Here is a 22329-nt window from a genome sequence, read left to right as displayed (position 1 = left end):
TGACTGGGAATTTTAAAAATCGTATTAAAAAGCAACAATAAATTTTGTGGTTGCTGAATTCATGAGATGGATGTGGGCTCAGAAAGTTGCAAAGTCATTTTTGTTGGAAAGAAAATTTTATCTGTTTTGTGTTACCTGGGATTAACCTGGGTGCTTCTGTGTATATTTTGGCTATCAGCTGATTATAAGGGGGGGGTGTCCCTGGTGACCTTGGGGGGGTGTCTCTGAACTATGTGAAATTCCTTCAGGGCCTGATCGTGACTCACTTGCCCAAATAAGTAAAGTTCAGCTTTCTCTGGGCTAAAATTCAACCCGGCCTCAAGGTTTGTAACTGCATGATCGCATTTATATTATATACAGGTAGTTCTCGACTTAGAACGGTGCATTTAGTGTCTGTTCGAAGTTGCAATGGCACTGAAAAAAGTGACTTATAACCGTTTTTCACATTTACCACCAGCATCCCTATGGATATGTGATTAAAATTCAGATGTTTGGCAACTGACTCACATTTATGACGGATGCAGTGTCCTGCAGTCACTTTTGCGACCTTCTGACAAGTAGAGGCCATGGGGAAGCCCGATTCACTTAACAACCGTATTACTAACTTAACAACTACAGTGATTCACTAAACAAAACTGGCAAGAAAAGTTGTAAAATGGGACAAAACTCAGTTAATAAATTTGTCACTTAGCAACATAAATGTTGGGCTCCGTTGTAGTCGTAGGTTGAGGACCAATATACAGGTAGTCCTCGACTTACAACCATTCATTTAGTGACCGAAGTTACAGAGGCACTGGAAAAAGTGTCTTATGACAATTTTTCAAACTTATAACCATTTCAGTATCCGTGATCAAAATTTGGACACTTGGCAATGTACTTATGACAGTTGCAATGTCCTGGGGTCAATGTGATTCACTTTTACGACCTTTTGAGCAGGAAAGTTAATGGGGAAGTCAGATTCACTTAACAACCGTGTCACTAACTTAACAACTGCAGATTCACTTAACAACGGTGGCAAGAAAGATAATAAATGGGGCAAAACTCACTTAACACACATCTCACTTAACAACAGAAATTTTGGGCTCAATTGTGGTCGTAGATCGAGGACTACCTGTATTTAATCTTAATTTTTACAGCTAATATTATTTTCCCAACACACACAAACGTCTACTATTAAATATACAATATAGAGAAAGTCTGTTGAACTCAGGTGGGCTCATTCCTGCGTAAGCATGTACAGAATTTCTCTTTAAACATAGGAGAAAATATACTGTATTTTATGATGAATATTAGTTGATTGTTCTTTTAATTCTGCCCAATAGCTGGCATGCACACAATCAATCAGTAAGAGAAAGGCCTTCCTGCAGGCCTTATTGATATAATTAATATAAATTAATTAATTAATTAAAAATTAAAAATCCCATTTTTCTTCCCCATTACAGTAATTCTTTAAATTCAATAGTTTTTATATATTAACCAGCTAGAACTTCAGGAGAAGATGAAATGGCATATGATAAAACAGAGGCGAGATATGTAGAAATATAATATGTAACACTTTTATATAATATTAACATCAAAAAGAGATTCCAGCATTTTTAAAATGCTAGACAGAATTAAAAACACTTTTTCAATTCAACACTTCAGAAATCAAGGGAGCAAAAACTTTGTTCATAATTTCCCAGACGTTCAAAATAAATCCCCAAAGCGCACGAAACGATTTTTATTTGGTATAAAGAATAAAGCCTTTTAAATTACAAAATAATTAAGTTTGCCCACATTGCCCATAATGCTTTGCTTCCAGCCTTTCCTCGCACGCGTGCGCACTCATAGAAGGGCCCCTTTTATGCGCTTGCGCAGAGCCATCTCAAGGGCTAAATTTCTCGCGAGCGCAGAAGGTTCCCCTTTCGTTCCTCGAGGGAGGGAGATGGAGGCCTTGTTCGCGTTCTCCGCATGCGCGGTGAAGAGCTCGACCCAGCGGCCGTCGAGAGCTATTGCAGGCGCCGTAGTTACTTTGCCATTTGAAAAATTGGCGCATGCGTATATCTTCGATCCCCGGATTGTTGGCAGGTTCGAGTCCCGTCTTCTCCCCAAAAATGTTTTCGGTGGCTGCACCAGGAGTAAAATGTTAGGATAAAGTGGCAATGGAGATTATTGCTACTATTATTAATAATCCTGATATCATAATAACCAAAGACATACTGTTATTAATAATAACATTGTCCCTTTGGTTATTTCCCCTTCTCCTGTTGTTTTCCTTTTTATTCCTTTTCAGTTCCTTTCTTCCCTCCCTCCCTACTTCCTCCCCTTTTTGTCTTTCCTTTCTCTTGTCCTTATTTTCATGCCTTTTCTTTTTCACATTCCTTTCTGTCTTCTGTTTTTCTTCTCTTCCTCCTGTTCTCTCATTTTTTTCCTTCCTTCCTTTCCTTTCCTTCCCCTTCCCTTCCTTTGTTCCTCTTGCTGTTGGAATGAATCATCTTTGGAAAGGTTAGCAAGAGCCCATTCTCCCAGTCCTCTCACAGGGAGGGACTGGCCCAAAATCATCCAGCTGCCTTTCATGGTTAAGGCAGAACTAGAACTCCCAGGCTCCTGGAGACTGTCCCAGTCACCCAGCTGCTTCTCATTCCTAAGGCAGGACTAGAGCTCCCAGGCTCCTGGTGACTGTCCCATGGTCAGCTGCCTCTCACACCTAAGGCAGGATTAGAACTCCCAGGCTCCTGGTGATTGGTCCAGTCCCCAAGCCGGCTTTCATGCCTCAGGCAGGACTAGAACTCCCAGTCTTCGGGTGACTGCCCCAGTCACCCAGCTGCCTTGCCTCTCATTCCTAAGGCAGAACTAGAACTCTCAGGCTCCTGGTGACTGCCCCAAAGTCACCCAGCTGCCTCTCATTCCTAAGGAAGGACTAGAACTCCCAGGCTCCTGGTGCCTGCCCCAAAATCACCTAGAAACCTCTCATTCCTAAAGCAGAACTAGAACTCCCAGGTTCCTGGTGATTGGTCCAGTCCCCCAGCTGGCTTTCATCCCTCAGGCAGGATTAGAACTCCCAGTCTTCTGGTGACTGCCCCAGTCACCCAGCTGCCTTGCCTCTCATTCCTAAGGCAGAACTAGAACTCCCAGTCTCCTGGTGCCTGCCCCAAAGTCACCCAGCTCCCTTTCATATATAAGGCAGAACTAGAACTCCCAGGCTCCTGGAGACTGCCCCAGTCACCCAGCTGCTCTCATTCCTAAGGAAGGACTAGAACTCCCAGGCTCCTGGTGCCTGCCCCAAAGTCACCCAGCTGCCTCTCATTCCTAAGGAAGGACTAAAACTCCCAGTCTCCTGGTGATTGGCCCAAAGTCCCCCAGCTGGCTTTCATGCCTAAGGCAGGACTGGAACTCACCCCCTTTCTAACCAGGTGCCTTGACCACTAGGCCAAACTGGTCTATTTCTCTCCATCTCTTATGATGATCACTTCAGACATTGTGCTAAACTCTGGAATAACCTTTCCCTGGTCAGGATCTCCCCATATGTTAAATGGGCAGCCAGAGGGGTGTCTTATTTTTCTTCCTTTTCTTTCTTTTTCTTCCGCCCGTCGTTCTTTCTCCTTCTTCTTGGCCTACCAAATTCCGCTTCTGTCTCCTTCCTCCTCTTTGGCATTCGGCAAGGGGACGAGCCGTTTTCCGTCCAGCTCTGCATTTGGAAGATGTCGCGATATTCTTTTATCGTATTCATTTACGGAAGAATATTAGAATATTATTCATACGTCGCTGTACGTACCGTAACGGAAGCGTTCATCACCTCCATACACGCTTTCTTGAAAGAACTGGAAATTGGTTATATATGAAATTCTGTGGGAAATATTTCCAAATACTTTTTTTTTCTGACTGATTTTTTATTTCAGATTTATCCCTTATATTTATCTCAGTCCTGATACAAGTTTTAACTACAGGTGATCCTCGACTTACAACAGTTCATTTAGTGACCATTTGAAGTTACAGCAGCACTGAAAAAAGTGACTTAGGACCATTTTTCACACTTATGACCATTGCAGCATCCCCATGGTCACGAGATTTAGATTTGGGTGCTTGACAACTGGCTCACATTTATGACGGTTGCAATGTCCCCGGGGTCACGCAATCCCACTTTTGCGACCACCTGACAAGCAAAGTCAATGGGGAAGCCGGATTCACTTAAGGACCACGTGACTAATTTAACAACTGCAGGGATTCACTTAACAAAGGTGACAAGGAGGGTCGTAAAATGGGGCAAAACTGACTTAACAAATTTCTCACTTAGCAATGTACCTTCTGGGCTCAACTGTGGTCATAAGCTGAGGAGTACCTGAATTTATTTACTTTTGCTGTAAAAATTCCACCATTGCAAGCTAAGCCTTGGTAGTACAGAGCCTTGGTAGTACAGTGGTCTAAGGCACCCTGTTATTAAGCTGGTTATTAAGACCAGCTGCCTGCAATTACTGCAGGTTCGAATCTCACCAGGCTCAAGGTTGACTCAGCCTTCCATCCTTTCTAAGGTAGGTGAAATGAGGACCCAGTTTGTGGGGGCAATAAGCTGACTTTGTATAAATATACAAAAGGATGAAGGCTATTGCTTAACGCATTGTAAGCCGCCCTGAGTCTCCGGAGAAGGGCGGCATATAAATCAAATAAAAAAAAAAAAAAAAGTGAGCCATCACGACTTAGAATCTCAACCACTGGGAAATAGGAGCAAGATAAATTATATTTAAGTATAATCAACCCTAGAAATACAGGTAGTCCTTGACTTACGACAAGTGAGCCCAAAATTTCTGCTGTTAAGTGAGACGTACAAGTGAGTTTTGCCCCATTTTCCAATCTTTCTTGCCACGGTTGTTAAGTGAAACACTGCAGTGGATAAATTGGTGACCCGGTTGTTAAGTGAATCCGGCTTCCCCATCGACTTCACTTGTCAGAAGGGGATCACGTGACCCCTCCCCTCCCCACCCCAGGACACTGCAACCGTCATAACTATGAGTCAGTTGCCAAGTGACTGAATTGGGACCGTGTGACCTCGGGGATGCTGCAACGGTCGTTAAGTGTGAAAAACGGCCATAAGCCAGTTTTTTTCGGCACTGTTCCAATTTTGAATGATCACTAAATGAACTGTTGTAAGTCGAGGACTGCCTGTATCAAGTTAGAAGACCCTCCAAGGATCATCTAGTAGTCCAACCCTATGCATACAGGCAGTCGTTGACTTACAGCCGTCTGTTTAATGACAGGTTCAAAGTTACAACGGCACTGAAAAAAGGACCACTTTTCAGACTTACGACCGTTGCAGTAGCATCCCAATGGTCACACAATCAAAATTTGGGCATTTGGCAACTGGCATGGATGTGCAGCGCCCTGATGTCATGTGACTCCCATTTGTGACCTTCCCAGCTGGCTTCCGACAAGCCAAGTCAATGGGGGAAATCAGGCTCGCTTAACAACCTCATGATTCACTTAACAACCGCAACTGCTTAGATACTGTAATAACAAAAAAAAAAAATATGTTGTAAAATGGGGTGCAATTCGCTTAACAACTGCCTTGCTTATCAACAGAAATTTGGGGTGAACTTGTGGGGAACTTGGGAAGGGCACCCAAGGATCATCTAGCCCAACCCCCTGCAACGAGCCAAAAAGTTAACTAAACCACCCTTGAGAGATGATTGCCTAGGCGGCCAGATCTTTTGCATGCGTTCAAACAAATCATTCGGGTCTCCTCCGCGAATTTCTGGTCATGTTTATTTATTTTATTTATTTATTATTTCTATTTCTATACCGCCCTTCTCCCAAAGGACTCAGGGCGGTGTACAGCCTATTTAAAAACACAAAAACAAAAACAACAATTAAAATTTAAAATCATTAAATAATTAGGCTCTAATTAAAATCCCAGAAATTTAAAATACCCCAATTTAAAACGTTATGTTAATAGCCCAGCCTGGCGGAACAACAGGGTCTTCAGAGCGCAGCGAAACACCCGGAGGTCGGAGATCTTACGCACTTCCGGGGACAGTTCATTCCACAGGGCTGGGGCTCCCACAGAGAAGGCCCTCCCCCTGGGTGTCGCCAGCCGACATAACTTGGCCGATGGCACCCTGAGGAGACCCTCTCTGTGGGAACGGACTGGTCGGTGGGAGGCTGTTGGTGGCAGAAGACGGTCTCGAAGGTACCCGGGTCCTATGCCATGGAGCGCTTTGAAGGTGGTAACCAACACCTTGAATTGCACCCGGAAGACCACTGGGAGCCAGTGCAGCTCGCGCAGGAGGGGTGTCACGTGGGTGCAACGAGTTGCGCCCATAACCACCCGCGCGGCCGCATTCTGGACCAGTTGGAGCCTCCGAATGCTCTTCAAGGGGAGCCCCATGTAGAGAGCATTACAGTAGTCCAACCGGGAGGTGACAAGGGCGTGAGTGACCGTGCGCAAGGCGTCCCGATCCAGAAAGGTATTCTTTGTCTCTTTCTGAGCTCGGAAGATAAGCAGGGTTGGGTTAGAAAAGAGACCACAAGGAAAACCCAGGTTAGACTGATTTCTTCTATAAATATGGAAAAAAAGCTAAGAAGATCTTTTAACTTTTGGGAGAGACTTTTAATGCCTCTGGCTTGGCTCACTCAAGATTCGGTTGCAAGAAAATCCGTTTATTCAATTCGATAGGATGCTTGTAAGGCCGTTTGCAGAGAGGGTACATTGAAACAACAAAGATGGCCGCCGCTCAGGCATGATTTGAACCCACAGCCCCTTTTATAAAACATTCAAGGTACCATCTTGGTTATTTTGATCCTCCCACTGACACCGTAATCTAAGCTTGTGGTGTTTCTTAAACCTCGGTCTCTTTCAGATGGGTGGACTTCAACTCCCGGAATTCCCTGCGGGCTGGGGAGTTGAAGCCCACCTACAGGTAGTCCTCGACTTCCAACAGTTTATTTAGTGACTGTTTGAACAGCACCGGAAAAAGTGACTTATAACCATTTTTCACACTTTCGACCGTTGCACTTTCCTCACGGTGACATGATCAAAATTCAGACGCTTGGCAACTGTTTCATACTTATGACCGTTGCAGTGTCACGTGATCCTTTTTGCAACCTTCCGACAAACAAAGTCAACAGGGAAGCCCGGATTCACTTAACGACGGTGTTACTAGTTCAACAACTGCAGTGCTTCCCCTTAACAAAATGTGGCAAGGAAAGTCATAAACTCGCTTAGCAAATTTCTCACTTAGCAACATAAATTCTAGGCTTGATGGCAGTCGTACGTCGAGGACTTCCTGTATCTGAAAGGGACCGAAGTGGAGAAATCTTCTTCTAAAGGCACAACTGAAAGCAGATAAGGCAATCTTTTTGAAATCCCCATTCCTGATAAAATTCTATATATTTTTTAGTTTTTTAGCCATTCGCAGGAGAGTCCTAACTTGTTGGCAGGAGCCGTTTTCGAATCACGTCTCCTTCAACTCTCTAAATTAGAGTTTCCTTCTGCTCTTTTCTTGGCCTCCGCGATGAGTTTGAGTCTGGGGTTTTCTCCTTCCTCGTTCCCCTCCATGCTGGAGGCGTAAGGAAGTTCCACCAAGCTGGGGGCGAACGGCCCCACCACCCAAGGCAGGGGAACGTTCTGCACCACGTAGTCCACGATCTCGTCCACCGAACCCCGGGATTTGATGAGCCGTTGACAGCTCTGAGCCAACGTGGCTGACGGCACCTCTTCGAAGGAACCGGCGGCCGAGAAGGATACCTTGAGGTCCTCCAACGTGTGCCAGATCAGCTTGGCTTTGTCTTGGATGCCGGTGGGCAGACCCCGGAGCTGAGACATGAGGGTCAAATAGGAAAGCTGCACCTGTTGAGTCAGTCCACGAAACATGGCCAGCGTCCGGGACTCGACCTAGAAAACAGCACCAGAAAAAAGTGCTTAAGAAGTCAAAAGGAAAAGATGCCCTAGAACAAGGATGGCGAACCTTTTTGGTACCGAGTGCCCAAACCGGAACATCCGTGCATGTGTGTGCATGTGTGTGCCGGAGCGCCGGAAACCCGAAGACTGGCGTGCACATGCCTGCTTTTGGGCTGTTTTGGGGGCCATTTTCAGGCTGTTTTTGGGTCTGTTTTCAGGCTCTTTTTGGTCCGAAACCTGCCCGAAAATGGGCTGTTTTTTGGGCGTTTTTCAGGCCATTTTTTTAAAAAAGTTTTTTTTTATTTTTTAAAACATAAAATACATCTTTTTAGAGCAAGGATTTGATCTGGTATAAAGTAAATACAATTACTCACATTCCCTCAACCAATTTTGTTCCAAATTTTATCCATTTAAAATTTTATCCTCTTTAAAAAAAAAAGAAAAGAAAAGAAAAGAAAAAGAAATCTTATTCTAAACATTTAGATTTTAAACATTTAAACATTCTACTATGTCACCCTAAATTCTAAACAATTATTTCCAAATAGACATCATTCCAAATCTTTGTCATTTTAACAATCAATATTTCATATATATTCCTCATTTCTAAGACCCATTACATCGAGTTTGTACCTCTTTTAAATGACAACTAATATCCATAATCTTAACAAAAAATATTATCCTCCTCTCTTAATTGTTTCTAAATCAATCAACATTTCCATCTAAAATTTGTCACTCCCAAAATACTTTATTTTAAAGTCTAATATTTAACTGATTCATAATTTAAATAGCTATTTCCCAACAGTGTTTTCCGCCACTTCTATCTCTATTTATTTAACTGGTTCACAGTTTGGCTTAACTATTCTCCAGTATTGTCTCCTCCACTTCCTCCTGAATTTATTTTTTGGCTGGTTCGCAACTTAATCAGTTGCTTCCCAGTGATGCTTTCCTCCATTCCTGAGCTTACTTATTTATTTATTTTATTTATTTATTTATTATATTTCTATACCGCCTTTCTCCCGTAGGACTCAAGGCGGTGTACAGTCAAGAAAAATATAGACACACAAACATCATAAAATTGCTAATTAAAATTATTACTTAGTTTGGTCAATTAAATAAAACCCAGAATTAGATAACATTTAAAAAATCATTCACATGTTTGTATGTTTAGCCCCGCCTGTTGGAACATCAGGGTCTTGAGGGCACGGCGGAAAGCACGGAGATCAGGGATATTCCGTATCTCAGGGGGCAGTTCATTCCAAAGGGTTGGAGCCCCCACAGAGAAGGCCCTCCCCCTGGGAGTCGCCAGTCGACATAATTTAACTGACGGTACCCTGAGTTGTCCCTCCCTGTGAGAACGAACTGGTCGGTGGGAGGCTATTGGTGGCAAAAGATGGTCTCGTAGGTACTCAGGTCCTAAGCCATGGAGCGCTTTAAAGGTGATAACTAACACCTTGAATCGCACCCGGAAGACCACCGGGAGCCAGTGCAGCTCGCGTAGGAGAGGTGTTACATGGGCGTAACGAGCTGCGTCCATAATCACCCGCGCGGCTACGTTCTGGACCAGTTGGAACCTCTGGGTGCTTTTCAAGGGGAGCCCCATGTAGAGAGCATTACAGTAGTCCACACGGGAGGTAACTAGGGCATGAGTGACCGTGCGCAAGGATGATATTTGAGCTGGTTCACAGTATAATTTAACTGCATACCAACGTTATCTCCTTCAATCCTCCTAAATCTATTATGAAACTGGTTTGCAACTCAAATAGTTGCTTCCCAGCAATGCTTTCCTCCGCTCCAACCTCTATTTTTAACTGGTTCACAACTGTATTTTAGTTGCTTTCCAGGTATATTCAGGCCATTTTCTGAAGACCAGCTGGCCAGAAATGTGTGCCAGAAATTAGGAACCAGAAAAACAGCTGGTGATGGCATGCGTGCCCCCAGAGAGGGCTCTACGTGCCATAGGTTCACCATCACGGCCCTAGAATTTTGACTTTAAAAGAAAAGTGTTTTTTTTAAAAACGAAAAGTTTAGCCCTTTAAAAAAAAAGGGTGAAAAAAGGAGGAAAGGAGAGAGGAAGAAAAGAGAGGGGAAAAGAGTAAGAGCGAAGGTTAGAAAGGGGGAAAAGAGGGGAGGAGTAGGAGAAAGGAAGTAGGGAAGTAGGGAAGTAGGGAAGAGGAAGGAGAGGAGGAAGGAAGAAGGTAGGAGAGGAGAGGAGGTAGGGAAGGGAAAGAAAGAAGGAGAAAAAGGTTTGTTGTAAAATGAGGGGAAAGAAAGGGTAGAAGAGCAACCCCGAATGCAATTAAAATGTTTTATTGTTATGCTTTCTTTAGAAAAAATATGTATACAGTATGCATGATCAATTATGGATAAGAGAATATACATTTACAATATGGGTATAAGAAATAAAAATAAAAATCTTTTCAAAAAAAAAAATAAAAAAGGGGTGAAAGAAAAAAAAAAGAGGTTTTATTTTCCTTTCAATAAGGTCGAAGAATTTGAAAGAATGCAATGAACCTTGTTGATCAAAATGGTGACAGTTCGCAAAAGTTATTTATGAGGGGCAAAGAGAACGACATACTGTTTCCACAGCCAGGAAGATAAAAAGCAGGGATGGTTAAATTGATTGTTTTATTCAAAGAGGAAGTTACCACGGCACTGAAAAAAGTGACTTATGGTCATTTTTCACACAAACGTTGCAGCATCCCCATGGCCACGCAAGCAAAAGTCAGACTCTTGGGGTTCTGCCCCAGCTACGGACCCCAAAGAACGCAGCACACACAAAGTCTGTACAAACCTTAGTTTACTAAATTAAATCAGTCTTTTTTCAAACAAAGGCTGTTAATTAACTTTCTTAACAGCCTACAAGAATCCAAAGAATAAATAATCGTAATCTTACTATGGTTGGCAAAAAGCCCAGAAGCAATTTGCAGAGAACTAAGATCAAGGCACGAAGGAGAGTGAACTAAAGTTGTTCCCTGTAAATTGCTTCAGTCGGCATTCCTCCTTAAATAGGGTAAGGAAGTGGCCAATTAGCCCCCAGCCTTACTCTCGAGGAGACCTGCTCCTGAGGAGCCACTCCTGCCTTTTGGCAGCTCTGCGTGCCCGTGCATCGAGAAGAGGCTCCTCCTCTTCTTCCTCTTCACTTATGGGAGCTTCTGGAGGTTCTGAAGGCCTTGGCTGAATTCCCGCCTCTGGAACCACATCTTCTCCAGCCTCCTCATTGTCTGACTCGAGTGCCAGCTGCACAGGCTGCTGGCGCAGCACACCAGCCTCCTTGCTGTCGGAATCAGCTACTAGCTGCACAGACCGCTGACGGGCCACAACACTTGGCAACTGATTCATATTTATGACAGCTGCAGTGTCCCGGAATCAGGATAGTGACTGATTCCCTTAGTGACTGAAATCCTGATTCCAGCTGTGGCCATAAATCAAGAACTACCTGTACAACATTGACTTTTAAAGAACAGAAGCAATGCGACAAGAGGGCTACATATCACCGACTACCAAATTCCTGCTTGCCAGCCTGTGGCTTGGAATGCTGGCTGATTGCAGGCACCATGGTTTACAAACCATGGCTTAGCATGTTGCAGGATGTTATTGGTTTAGTGTAGGTTTAGTACTGAGAGAGGAAATTTGTTCCCAGCAAAACTAAACTAAACTAAATTAATTAATAAAACAAAACATAATAATAAAAACTAAACTAAATAATAATAAACTAAAAAAATAAAAATAAAACAAATAAATCAAAACAATAAAAACTAAATGAAGTAATAAACTGAAAAAATAAAAATAAAATAAATCAACAAAACAAATAATAAAAACCAAGCTAAACTAAATAATAATAAAATAAAATAAAATAAAGCAAATTAATAAATCAAAACAATAAAAACTAAACGAAGTAATAAACTGAAAAAATAAAAATAAATCAACAAAACAAATAATAAAAACTAAACTAAACTAAACGATAAACTACAAAAATAAAAATAAAACAAATTAATAAACACAATAAAAACTAAACTAAATGATAAACTAAAAAAATAAAAATAAATCAACAAAACAAATAATAAAAACTAAAAAGAAATAAAACAAAGCCAATAAACTAAAAAAATAAAAATAAAACAAAATTAAAAAATAAATTAAAATGAATAAAATAAAATTCATTAGTTAATTAATAAAATAAAAATAGCAAAATAAATAATGAAATAAAAGTAAAATAAAATAATAAAACAAAACAAAAAAGTAAAATTAAAATAAATAAAATAAAGTAATAAAAATAAAAAAATAAAAATAAAAATAAAACAAATTAATAAATCAAAACAATAAAAACTAAATAAAGTAATAAACTGAAAAAATAAAAATAAAATAAATCAACAAAACAAATAATAAAAACTAAACTAAATAAACAAACTAAAAAAATAAAAATAAAATAAATCAACAAAACAAATAATAAAAACTAAAAAGAAATAAAACAAAGCCAATAAACTAAAAAACAAAAAATAAAACAAAATTAAAAAATAAATTAAAATGAATAAAATAATAATAAAATTCATTAGTTAATTAGTTAGTTTTTATTTAATAGCAAAATAAATAATGAAATAAAAGTAAAATAAAATAATAAAACAAAAAATTAAAATTAAAATAAATAAAATAAAGTAATAAAAATAAAAAAATATAAATATAAAATTGAATCTAGTCCCAAAGAGGTCAGAAAAAACTGCCAAGCTACCTCGGGCTGTGCTGATGAATCCAGTGGCTTAAAGGTCCCAGCAGGCATCTCGCTCCATACCAGCCACATCTGATGAAGCTTCTCTTGGCTGTTTTGGAGGGTCTGGTCCACCCCGTGTTTGACGTGTTCAATCTAACAAAGGACAAAAAGCAGAGAGATGGGACAAGCTGCCCAAAACGTTATGTTTACCAAAAATCTTCTCTATCTTCCAGCATGCATAGCTGTACCTATACAATGCAAAATCCTGAGCTATGGGCATTTACTACGCTCTAGCCTTCAATTTTCAAAGTTGGCAGCTTTAAAATGGGTGGACTTCAACTCTCATTTTTTTAAAAAAAATCATTGATTTTTATCCACCCTGTTAAAAACCTCCAGTGATGAATCGCCCACAACCTCTGGAGAAAAACTGTTGAAAGAAAGTTTCGCTTACCAGTACTAAGGTCTGGTGGAGCTGGCCCAGGGCATCTTGGGCGCCGTCTCTGGCATCTTTCAACTTAGCCAGGAAATGCGGGAAGACGCGCTGGCGAAGTTTGCCGGACAAAGACCCCAGGCGCACAAAATAGCTTTTCTGCTGCTTCTGCTGCTCCACCGTGGCAATTTCGAAGCCCTCCATGGAGGTGGCCAGTTCAGCTGGAAGAAAAAAAGACGACACCTCATAGCCGGGAGGTTCAAAGTAGAAGTACAGGTAGCCCTCGACTTACGACCGGTCCCTTAGCGACCATTCGAAATTACAACGGACCTTGAAAAGGTACGCTTAACGAGCTCCGGTGATGCAGGGTTTAGAATGCAGTATTGCAGTCTAATTCTGCCGACTGCCAGGCATTCGATCTTCACTGGCTCAAGGATGACTCAGCCTTCCGCCTGAGGTTGACTCTGTAAACTGCTTAGAGAGGAGCTGTAAAGCACTGTGAAGCGGTATATAAGTCTTAAGTGCTATTGCTATCCTCTATCTCTTTCTATCCATCCACCATCTGTCCGTCCATCCGTCCATTCATCTATTCTTCTATCTACTTTTCTGTCTATCTCTATCTATCCACCATCTGTCTGTCTCTCTGTCCGTCTCTCCATCCATCTCTATCTATCCACCATCCATCCATCCTTCCTCTATCATCTCTCTATCTATCCATCCACCATCTGTCTGCCCATTCATCCATTTTTTCTATCTATTTTTCTGCCTATCTCTATCTATCTCTATTCACCATCCATCCATCCATCCATCCATCCTTCCATATCTACCTACCTACCTAATCTCTCTATCTTCTGTCTACAATATCTATCTACCATTTCTCTTTCCCCCCACCTTTGTCGCAAGAGCTCCGGTGGCACAGTAGTTAGAGTGCCAGGTCACAAAATGGGGCAAAACTCACTTCTCTCGCTTCTCTCGCTTAGTAACCGAAATTTTGGGGCTCAGTTGTGGTCGTAAGTTGAGGACCACCTGACAACCTCTGGATTACGGCAAGATGCTTAATTAGAAATTAGCACCCACCGAGCTCTCGATCCGTCATGGGGAGGTAATAATCCACCAATTCTTCGGACTTGCCCAGCATAGTATCCATACCGGCAGCGATCATCTCGCCCACTCTGGAGCCCATAACGCTGTTCACACCTCCTGCCACGACAGAGTAGGTCATCTCCACGCTGCCCTGGACGGCTCCCTTGGCTATGTCCACCATCCCACTCACGCCACAGGACACGGCTTCCTTCGCCCCGTTGACGGTGCTGGAAACGGCATCTCGGGCTCCGGTGACTTTGTTGGACAACAATTCCTTGGTGTCTGCTACCACCTGGGAAGGGAGATGAACTGTGAGAGGGACCTTGGAGTCCTAGTGGATGAATCATTTAAACGGGAGCCAGCCGCGTGCAGTGGCTGCCAAAAAAGCCAACACAGTTCTAGGCTGCATCAACAGAGGGAGAGAATCACATGAAGTGTTAATACCACATTATAAGGCCTTGGTAAGGCCACACTTGGAATACGGCATCCAGTTTTGGTCGCCACGGTGTAAAAAAGATGTTGAGACTCTAGAAAGAGTGCAGAGAAAAGCAACAAAGATGATTAGGGGACTGGAGGCTAAAACATATGAAGAACGGTTGCAGGAATTGGGTATGTCTAGTCTGATGAAAAGAAGGACTAGGGGAGACATGATAGCAGTCTTCCAGTATTTGAGGGGCTTCCACAAAGAAGAAGGAGTCAAGCTATTCTCCAAAGCACTTGAGGGCAGGACAAGAAGCAATGGGTGGAAGCTCATCAAGGAGAGAAGCAACTTAGAACTAAGGAGAAATTTCCTGACTGTTAGAACAATTAATCAGTGGAACAACTTGCCACCAGAAGTTGTGAATGCTCCAACACTGGAAGCTTTTAAGAAGAGATTTATTTTATTTTATTTTATTTTATTTTATTATTTTATTTTTATTATTTTATTATTTTATTTTATTTTATTATTTTATTATTTTATTTTATTTTATTATTTTATTATTTTATTTTATTTTATTTATTTTATTTTATTTTATATTTTATATTATTTTATTTTATTTTATTTTATTTTATTTTATTTTATTTATTTTATTGAATTTGTCTACCGCCCTACTCCTGAAGGACTCAGGGCGGTGTACAGCCATAGAATAAAACATATAAATACAAAATTTAAAATAGAATAAAACAAATTAAATAATTTGGCTGAACAAATTTAAAACCCCAATAATTTAAAACCAAATTTAAAATTTCCATTTAAAAAGGGGAAAAACTTAGGTCAGGCCAGCTTGCTGGAATAGGAACGTCTTGAGCGTGCGACGGAAGGTATGCAAATCCGGGATCCTCCGTATCTCCGGGGGGAGCTCGTTCCAGATCGTAGGTGCCTCCACAGAGAAGGCTGTCCCCCTGGGGGCCACCAGTCGACATTGTTTGGCCGACGGCACCCGGAGGAGCCCCTCTCTATGGGAGCGTACTGGTCGGTGGGAGGCTATTGGTGGTAGCAGGCGGCCCCGTAAATAACCAGGTCCTAAGCCATGGAGATTGGACAACCATTTGTCTGAAATAGTATAGGGTTTCCTGCCTGAGCAGGGGGTTGGACTAGAAGGTCCCTTCCAACAATTCTAATTCTAATTAATTCTAATTCCTATCCTATCCTATTGCATCCTATCCTATAGCCTGGTTCCCAAGATTTCGCTGGGTTTTAGTATGTAGGCAGTCCTTGGCTTACCACAGTTCGTTTAGTGACTGTTCAAAGTTACAACAGCACTGAAAAAAGCAACTTAGGACCATTTTTCACACTGACGACCATTTCAGCATTCTCATGGTCACGTGATCGAAATTTGGGACGCTTGGCCATTGACTCATATTTATGACGGTCGCAGTGTCCCGGGGTCACGCAATCCCCTTTCGCAACCTTCTGACAAGCAAAGTCCATGGGGAAGCCAGATTCATTTAACGACCGTGCGACTAACTTAACAACTGCATTTGATTCTCTTAACAACGTGTGGCAAGAAACGTTGTAAGACGGGGCAAAACTCTCTGTCATGACTGCATGACTGTAATTTTGTTGGTTGTATCCTTACGATTTATATTGATATTGTTTCCTGATTGCTTATTTGTAACCTATGACTATCATTAAGTGTTGTACCTTATGATTCTTGATGAATGTATCTTTTCTTTTTATGTATACCGAGAGCATATGCACCAAGACAAATTCCTTGTGTGTCCAATCACACTTGGCCAATAAAAAATTCTATTCTATTCTATTCTATTCTATTCTATTCTATTCTATTCTATTTTCTATTCCATTCCATATCCTCTATTCTATTCTATTCTATTCTATTCTATTCTATTCTATTCCATATTCTCTATTCTATTCTATACTATTCTATTCTATTCTGTTTTATTCTATTCTGTTCTGTTCTGTTCTGTTCTGTTCTGTTCTGTTCTGTTCTATTCTATTCTATTCTATTCTATTCCATATTCTCTATTCTATTCTATTCTATTCTATTCTATTCTATTCTATTCTATTCTATTCTATTCTATTCTATTCTATTCTATTCTGTTCTGTTCTATTCTATTCCATATCTTCTATTCTATTCTATTCTATTCTATTCCATTCCATTCCATTCCATTCCATTCCACTCTACTCTATTTTACTTTACTCTACTCTACTCTACTCTACTCTACTCCACTCCACTCCACTCCGAACTCTATTCTATTCTATTCTATTTTCTATTTCTATTCCATTCCATATCCTCTATTCTATTCTATTCTATTCTATTCTATTCTATTCTATTCTATTCTATTCTATTCTATTCCATATTCTCTATTCTATTCTATTCTATACTATTCTATTCTATTCTGTTTTATTCTATTCTGTTCTGTTCTGTTCTGTTCTGTTCTATTCTATTCTATTCTATTCTATTCTATTCTATTCTATTCTATTCTATTCTATTCTATTCTATTCTATTCTATTCTATTCCATATTCTCTATTCTATTCTATTCTATTCTGTTCTGTTCTATTCTATTCCATATCTTCTATTCTATTCTATTCTATTCTATTCTATTCTATTCTATTCTATTCTATTCTATTCTATTCTATTCCATTCCATATCTTCTATTCTATTCTATTCTATTCTATTCTATTCTATTCTATTCTATTCTATTCCATTCCATTCCATTCCATTCCATTCCACTCCACTCCACTCTATTTTACTTTACTCTACTCTACTCTACTCTACTCTACTCTACTCTACTCCACTCCACTCCACTCCACTCCACTCCACTCCACTCCACTCCATTCCATTCCATTCCGAACTCTCTTGTTCAGCAACATAAATTTTCAACTCGCTAAAGTCGAGGACTAACTGAATATGGTTGTTAAAAAGTCAATGTTGACTTGATGGTCCCCAAAATCACTCAATCCATCTTCTCTAATGTTTTTTTTTGTTGTTGCTTGTTTTGGGTTTCTGCTGAAGTTGCTCCATGAATTAGATCTTCCGCTAGATTTGCAAGATCATACAAGGCAGGTCCAACCCTTTCCTGCCACAGCTGCCGATCTTGAAACAAGCCTTTAAAATATCGCAATATTTCATTTCAAGCTAACTTCCAGGAAAGGTGGATTCTCATTCAAAATCAGAATGCTTTCTTAGAATGTTCATTGCGACAGCTTGCAATCCTGCGAAGCAACTCCTTAACCTCCCCTTTTTGCAAAAAATAATAATAATAATAATAATGATAAAAATTAAAATTAAAAAAACCTGGACTGTTTCTGGGAAAATTGGATCCAGTTTTTTTTTTTTTAAATTGGTGCACATCTGTAGAAAATAGCCAAGTCCTGAATAAATTTGCTGTAAATAAATCAGTGAAGGAATCCAGAGAATGCATCTAAATAAGGGGATAAATGTCCATTTTAAAGTAAGGGAGATGAAGAGGAGGAGGAGGGGAAAGGGAAAAAAAATAACATGTAGTGTTTATTTAGAACTATTTGTTTAGTGACCGTTCACAACAGCAGAGAAAAAGTGATGTGTGACCAGGGTGGATAAAAATCAATGATTTTTTAAAAAAAAATAAAAAAAATCAGATTTTTTTGATTTAAATCAGATTTTTTTGATTTAAATCAGATTTTTTTGATTTTTATCGAATTTATTTTAATAAAAAACTTTTGGGGTAAAAATCTATCGTGAGATAGTTTTCTATTTAAGATACATAAATAATTTAGTTTATTCAGCATGAAATGGAGCTTAGTTAGGTAGCATGAGGCTGTATATTCTGCAACACTGGGACTATCGGTGAGTCAACAGCGGGTCAAAGGAATAGCAGAGATGGCAGCTGCTCTTTAAAAATTATGATTTAAATCGAGCTGATTTAAATCAAGCCTTTTTCCTAGTGATTTAAATCATGATTTAAATTGTGATTTAAATCAACTCGATTTAAATCAAATCCACCCTATGTGTGACCATTGGACAAACTGTTCCAGCATCCCCGTGGTCGCGTCATTGAAATTCAGATGCTTGGCCATTGCCTCATATTTATGACTGTTGCAGTTTCTTGGGGTCAGTGATCCCCTTTTGCGACCTTATGACAAGCGAAGTCAAAATGGGGAAGCCGGATTCATTTAACGACCGGGTGACTAACTTATCGCCTGCAGTGACTCGTTTAACAACGGTGGCAAGAAAGGTCGTAAAATGGGGCAGAACCAGTGGTGAAATCTAAAATTTTTTTTTACTACCGGTTCTGTGGGTGTGGCTTGGTGGGCGTGGCAGGGGAAGGATACTGCAAAATCCCCATTCCCTCCCCACTCCTGGGAGAAGGATATTGCAAAAACTCCATTCCCACCCCACTCTGGGGCCAGCCAGAGGTGGTATTTGCTGGTTCTCTGAACTACTCAAAATTTCTGCTACCGGTTCTCCAGAACCTGCTCGATTTCACCTCTGGGCAGAACTCACTTAAGAACAGAAATTTGGGGCTCAATTGTGGTCATAGGTCAAGGGCTGCCTCTACTTGGATGGAAGTGGTTTCGCTTCAACATTTTACCCCAAAATGAGGTATATACAGGAATCCTTGAATCCAAGACTAACCAGATGCAAAAACTCTGAAACTTTTCTGAACTCAGGAAAGTGGGTTCCCCCAACCTGCTAGCTTGGTCCAAAGTAGAGCTGCCTTCAGGGATCCATTCCTTGTAAAGATCCTGGGTCTGCCTGCCATCTTGCGTTTCTCCAGGACGGATGGGAGACCACCCAGAGATCAATCAGCCGCCGAGGTGGCAGACTGATTCTGCGACGTGATTCAAGCCAAAGCAGATTCGTCATGAAATCAGAATGCCTGTGGCAAAGGGCCCCTCACCTTATCAGACGGCTGCTGCAGGATAGGTAGCTTCTCTTCCAGTTTATCCAGTCCTTTGCATGCGTACACACTGGCTGTTGCAACTGGGAAGAGAGACAGAAGAACAGCTCAGCTGGGTTCACACAATCTCCTTTACCAATCTAAGAAGTGTTTCTAAATCTTGATAATTTTCAGATGCGTGGACTTGGGACACCCAGAATTCCCCAGCCAGCATCTGGGAACTTCAACTCTCAGAATTCACAGCCAGCATCTGGGGACTTCAGCTCCCAGAATTCCATAGCCAGCATCTGAAGACTTCAATTCCCAGAATTCCATAGCCAGCATCTCGGGACTTCAACTCCCAGAATTCTATAGCCAGCACCAGGGAACTTCAACTCCCAGAATTCCATAGCCAGCATCTGGGAACTTCAACTCCCAGAATTCCATAGCCAGCATCTCGGGACTTCAACTCCCAGAATTCTATAGCCAGCACCAGGGAACTTCAACTCCCAGAATTCCATAGCCAGCATCTGGGAACTTCAACTCCCAGAATTCCATAGCCAGCATCTGGGAACTTCAACTCCCAGAATTCCATAGCCAGCATCTGGGAACTTCAACTCCCAGAATTCCATAGCCAGCATCCTGGCTGGGGATTTCTGGGAGTTGAAGTCCACACAGTTTAAACTTGCCAAGATTTTCTCAGGAATGGACCTTTTTTTGCACATCTCTTGAACTATTTGGGAATACTTCCAAAAAAATACAAAGACGTGAGCAACACACTAGATCAGCAGCTCCGTTGGGATCCCCAGAGGCTATTTTTTTTTCATCGCCTTGCCAGCCACCACAGCTGCAAAAATTTGTTTCAAGGTGCTAGTCCTCAGGATTGTTTGAATGATGCCCGGACATCAGACTTGTATTGATTGTTCATCAAGTATGCACGGCCGGTTTTAAGATTAAGAGAGTCTTAATTCTAGGCAGAAGCCTAGATCAGAAGAGCTAGGACAGGGGTTGGCAACCTTAAACACTCAGAGCCACAAAGGTCCTAACCGGAAGCCCCCGTTGAATTCTGGAGCCAACCGGAAGTCCGGTCTTCCCACCATAGAGCCTCCTCTTAACACGGCGTCCTTTTTCCTCTACCGGTCCTAACTGAAAGTCCTATCAATTGTGGAGCCGGCCAGCAACAGGGAGCCGCAACAGAGGGATGAAAGAGCCACATGTGGCTCCAGATGGGCTAGGAGATATCAAGATGTCATCTAGTTCTCAATCTTGGCTACTTCGAGACATGTGGACTTCAACTCCCAGAATTCCTCAGGCAGTATGCTGACTGGGGCATTCTAGGAGATGAAGTCCACGTGCCTGGGGAATTCTGGGTGTGGAAGTCCACGTGTCTTAAAGTTTCCAAGATTGAGAAAGTTCAGACTCATCCAACAAGCTCCAACAACAATTCGTGAAGCGGGCCGACATAGAATCCTAGGGCAGAAAATCTGGAAGGACCCTTAAAGGTCATCCAATCCATCCCCCTGGTCAACGTAGGACTCCACCGCTTCATTCCCCCCCCCCACACACACAACAGGGCCGTCCATTTCAGTGCCCAACTTTGGAGCCCATCTACTCTAGCCACCTCCCCAAAACATTGCTCCGGCCTTCTTACTCACTCTGAGGCTCCAGCCTGGTAACCAGAGGTTGGGCACCACACAGGGCAGCTGCCGTGAGGGTCTTCACCCCTTTCTCGGCCACATCGCAGACGGACTTCAAGTAGGGACTCGTCTCCTTGGTGGAGGTGTAGGCCGAGGAAACCAGGTGGCAGGTTGAGCTCACCAAGGGGAGGCTGGCCACCCGATCCATCACGTTCTGCAAGGAAAGAATTCCTGGTTGAATCCAACGCAAATCGGCTGTCGATCCCGGCGGCCTTGAATCAGAAGGAGGATCAAGGCTTGGCGGCCGCCAGTTGCCGACCAGACCTCAAAACTTCGCAACTAGACCCCAAGTTATCAAATGGCCGGTTGGGTTCTCTAGGACTCTCAAGGTCTCCAACCTTGGCAACTTTTAAGACTTGTGCACTTCAACTCCCAGAGTTCCTCAGTCAGCAAAGGTTGCTCTTGGATGTGATGTGGACACTCTGGGAGTTAAAGTTCACAAGTCTTAAAGTCAGTGGTGGGATTCACCGGTTGTAACAAACCGGTTCGCTTTGCATGCCCTCTGGAGGCCGGGAATAGGCTTGTTTCTGGACTTCCGGTAGGCCCATTTTTCACCCTCCCCAGGCACCAGAGGCTTTTCTGGAGCCTCCAGGAGGGCGATAACAGCCTCCCCCAGGCTCCAGAGGCCAGAAATGGGGCCGTTTCTGGACTTTCAGTAGGCCCATTTTTCGCCCTCCCCAGGCTCCGGAGGCTTTCCTGGAGCCTCCAGGAGGGTGAAAACAGCCTCACCTGGGCTCCGGAGGCCCTCCAGAGGCCAGAAATGGGCCCATTTCCAGATATCCAGTACGCCAGTTTTTCACCCTCCCAGAGCCTCCGTGCCTGCCCTGCACTTACCTAGCATCCAAAACGAGCAGGGTGGAGACTCCTGGGAGGGGTGGATTGGGCAGGGTCAGCCAGTCCTTGGAACAACCGGTTCGCCGAACCAGATTAAAATTAACATCCGGTTCGCCTGAACTGGCAGAATCCCACCCCTGCTTAAAGTTGCCAAGGTTGGAGAACCCTGCTCTAGGATGTGATGGGGACACAACTGCTGTGGTTTCCACATCATCGTTGTAACCCGACCGATGACGGCTTATTCAGCAAATCCGTCTTAAAAACCATCAGGGTTTGGGAATGAAGGGAGAAATCCAGGCCTAGAAAATTTACCTGCTGCTCCAAAGGTTGGCCATCAGGAACCAGGTGGTTCCCCACTTTTTCTTCCGACGACATGGGTGACGCTGAAAAACAGAATTGGGGTTCGGG

General features: G+C 42.1%; 1 protein-coding gene across 1 annotated transcript in view; it reads right to left on the bottom strand.

Annotated features, from left to right (window-relative positions):
- Positions 1-6565: 6565 nt before the first annotated feature.
- Positions 6566-22329, bottom strand: part of LOC117668587 (perilipin-3-like) — a 28992-nt gene continuing 13228 nt past the window's right edge. The window contains exons 2-8 of the mRNA XM_087893933.1: positions 22234-22304; positions 21046-21241; positions 19412-19494; positions 14080-14377; positions 13024-13223; positions 12594-12725; positions 6566-7864 (exon numbers count right to left, since the gene is read on the bottom strand). Of these exons, the coding sequence (XP_087750059.1) occupies positions 7436-7864; positions 12594-12725; positions 13024-13223; positions 14080-14377; positions 19412-19494; positions 21046-21241; positions 22234-22296 (1401 nt within the window). The 5' untranslated portion in view covers positions 22297-22304 and the 3' untranslated portion in view covers positions 6566-7435. The remainder of the gene's footprint in view (positions 7865-12593; positions 12726-13023; positions 13224-14079; positions 14378-19411; positions 19495-21045; positions 21242-22233; positions 22305-22329) is intronic.

This window comes from Pantherophis guttatus, chromosome 1, assembly GCF_059756535.1.
Source record: "Pantherophis guttatus breed Tessera chromosome 1, ASM5975653v1, whole genome shotgun sequence".
NCBI classification, from domain to species: domain Eukaryota; kingdom Metazoa; phylum Chordata; class Lepidosauria; order Squamata; family Colubridae; genus Pantherophis; species Pantherophis guttatus.
Note: the sequence above shows the minus strand (reverse complement) of the source record. Positions and strands in the feature narration are given on the sequence as shown.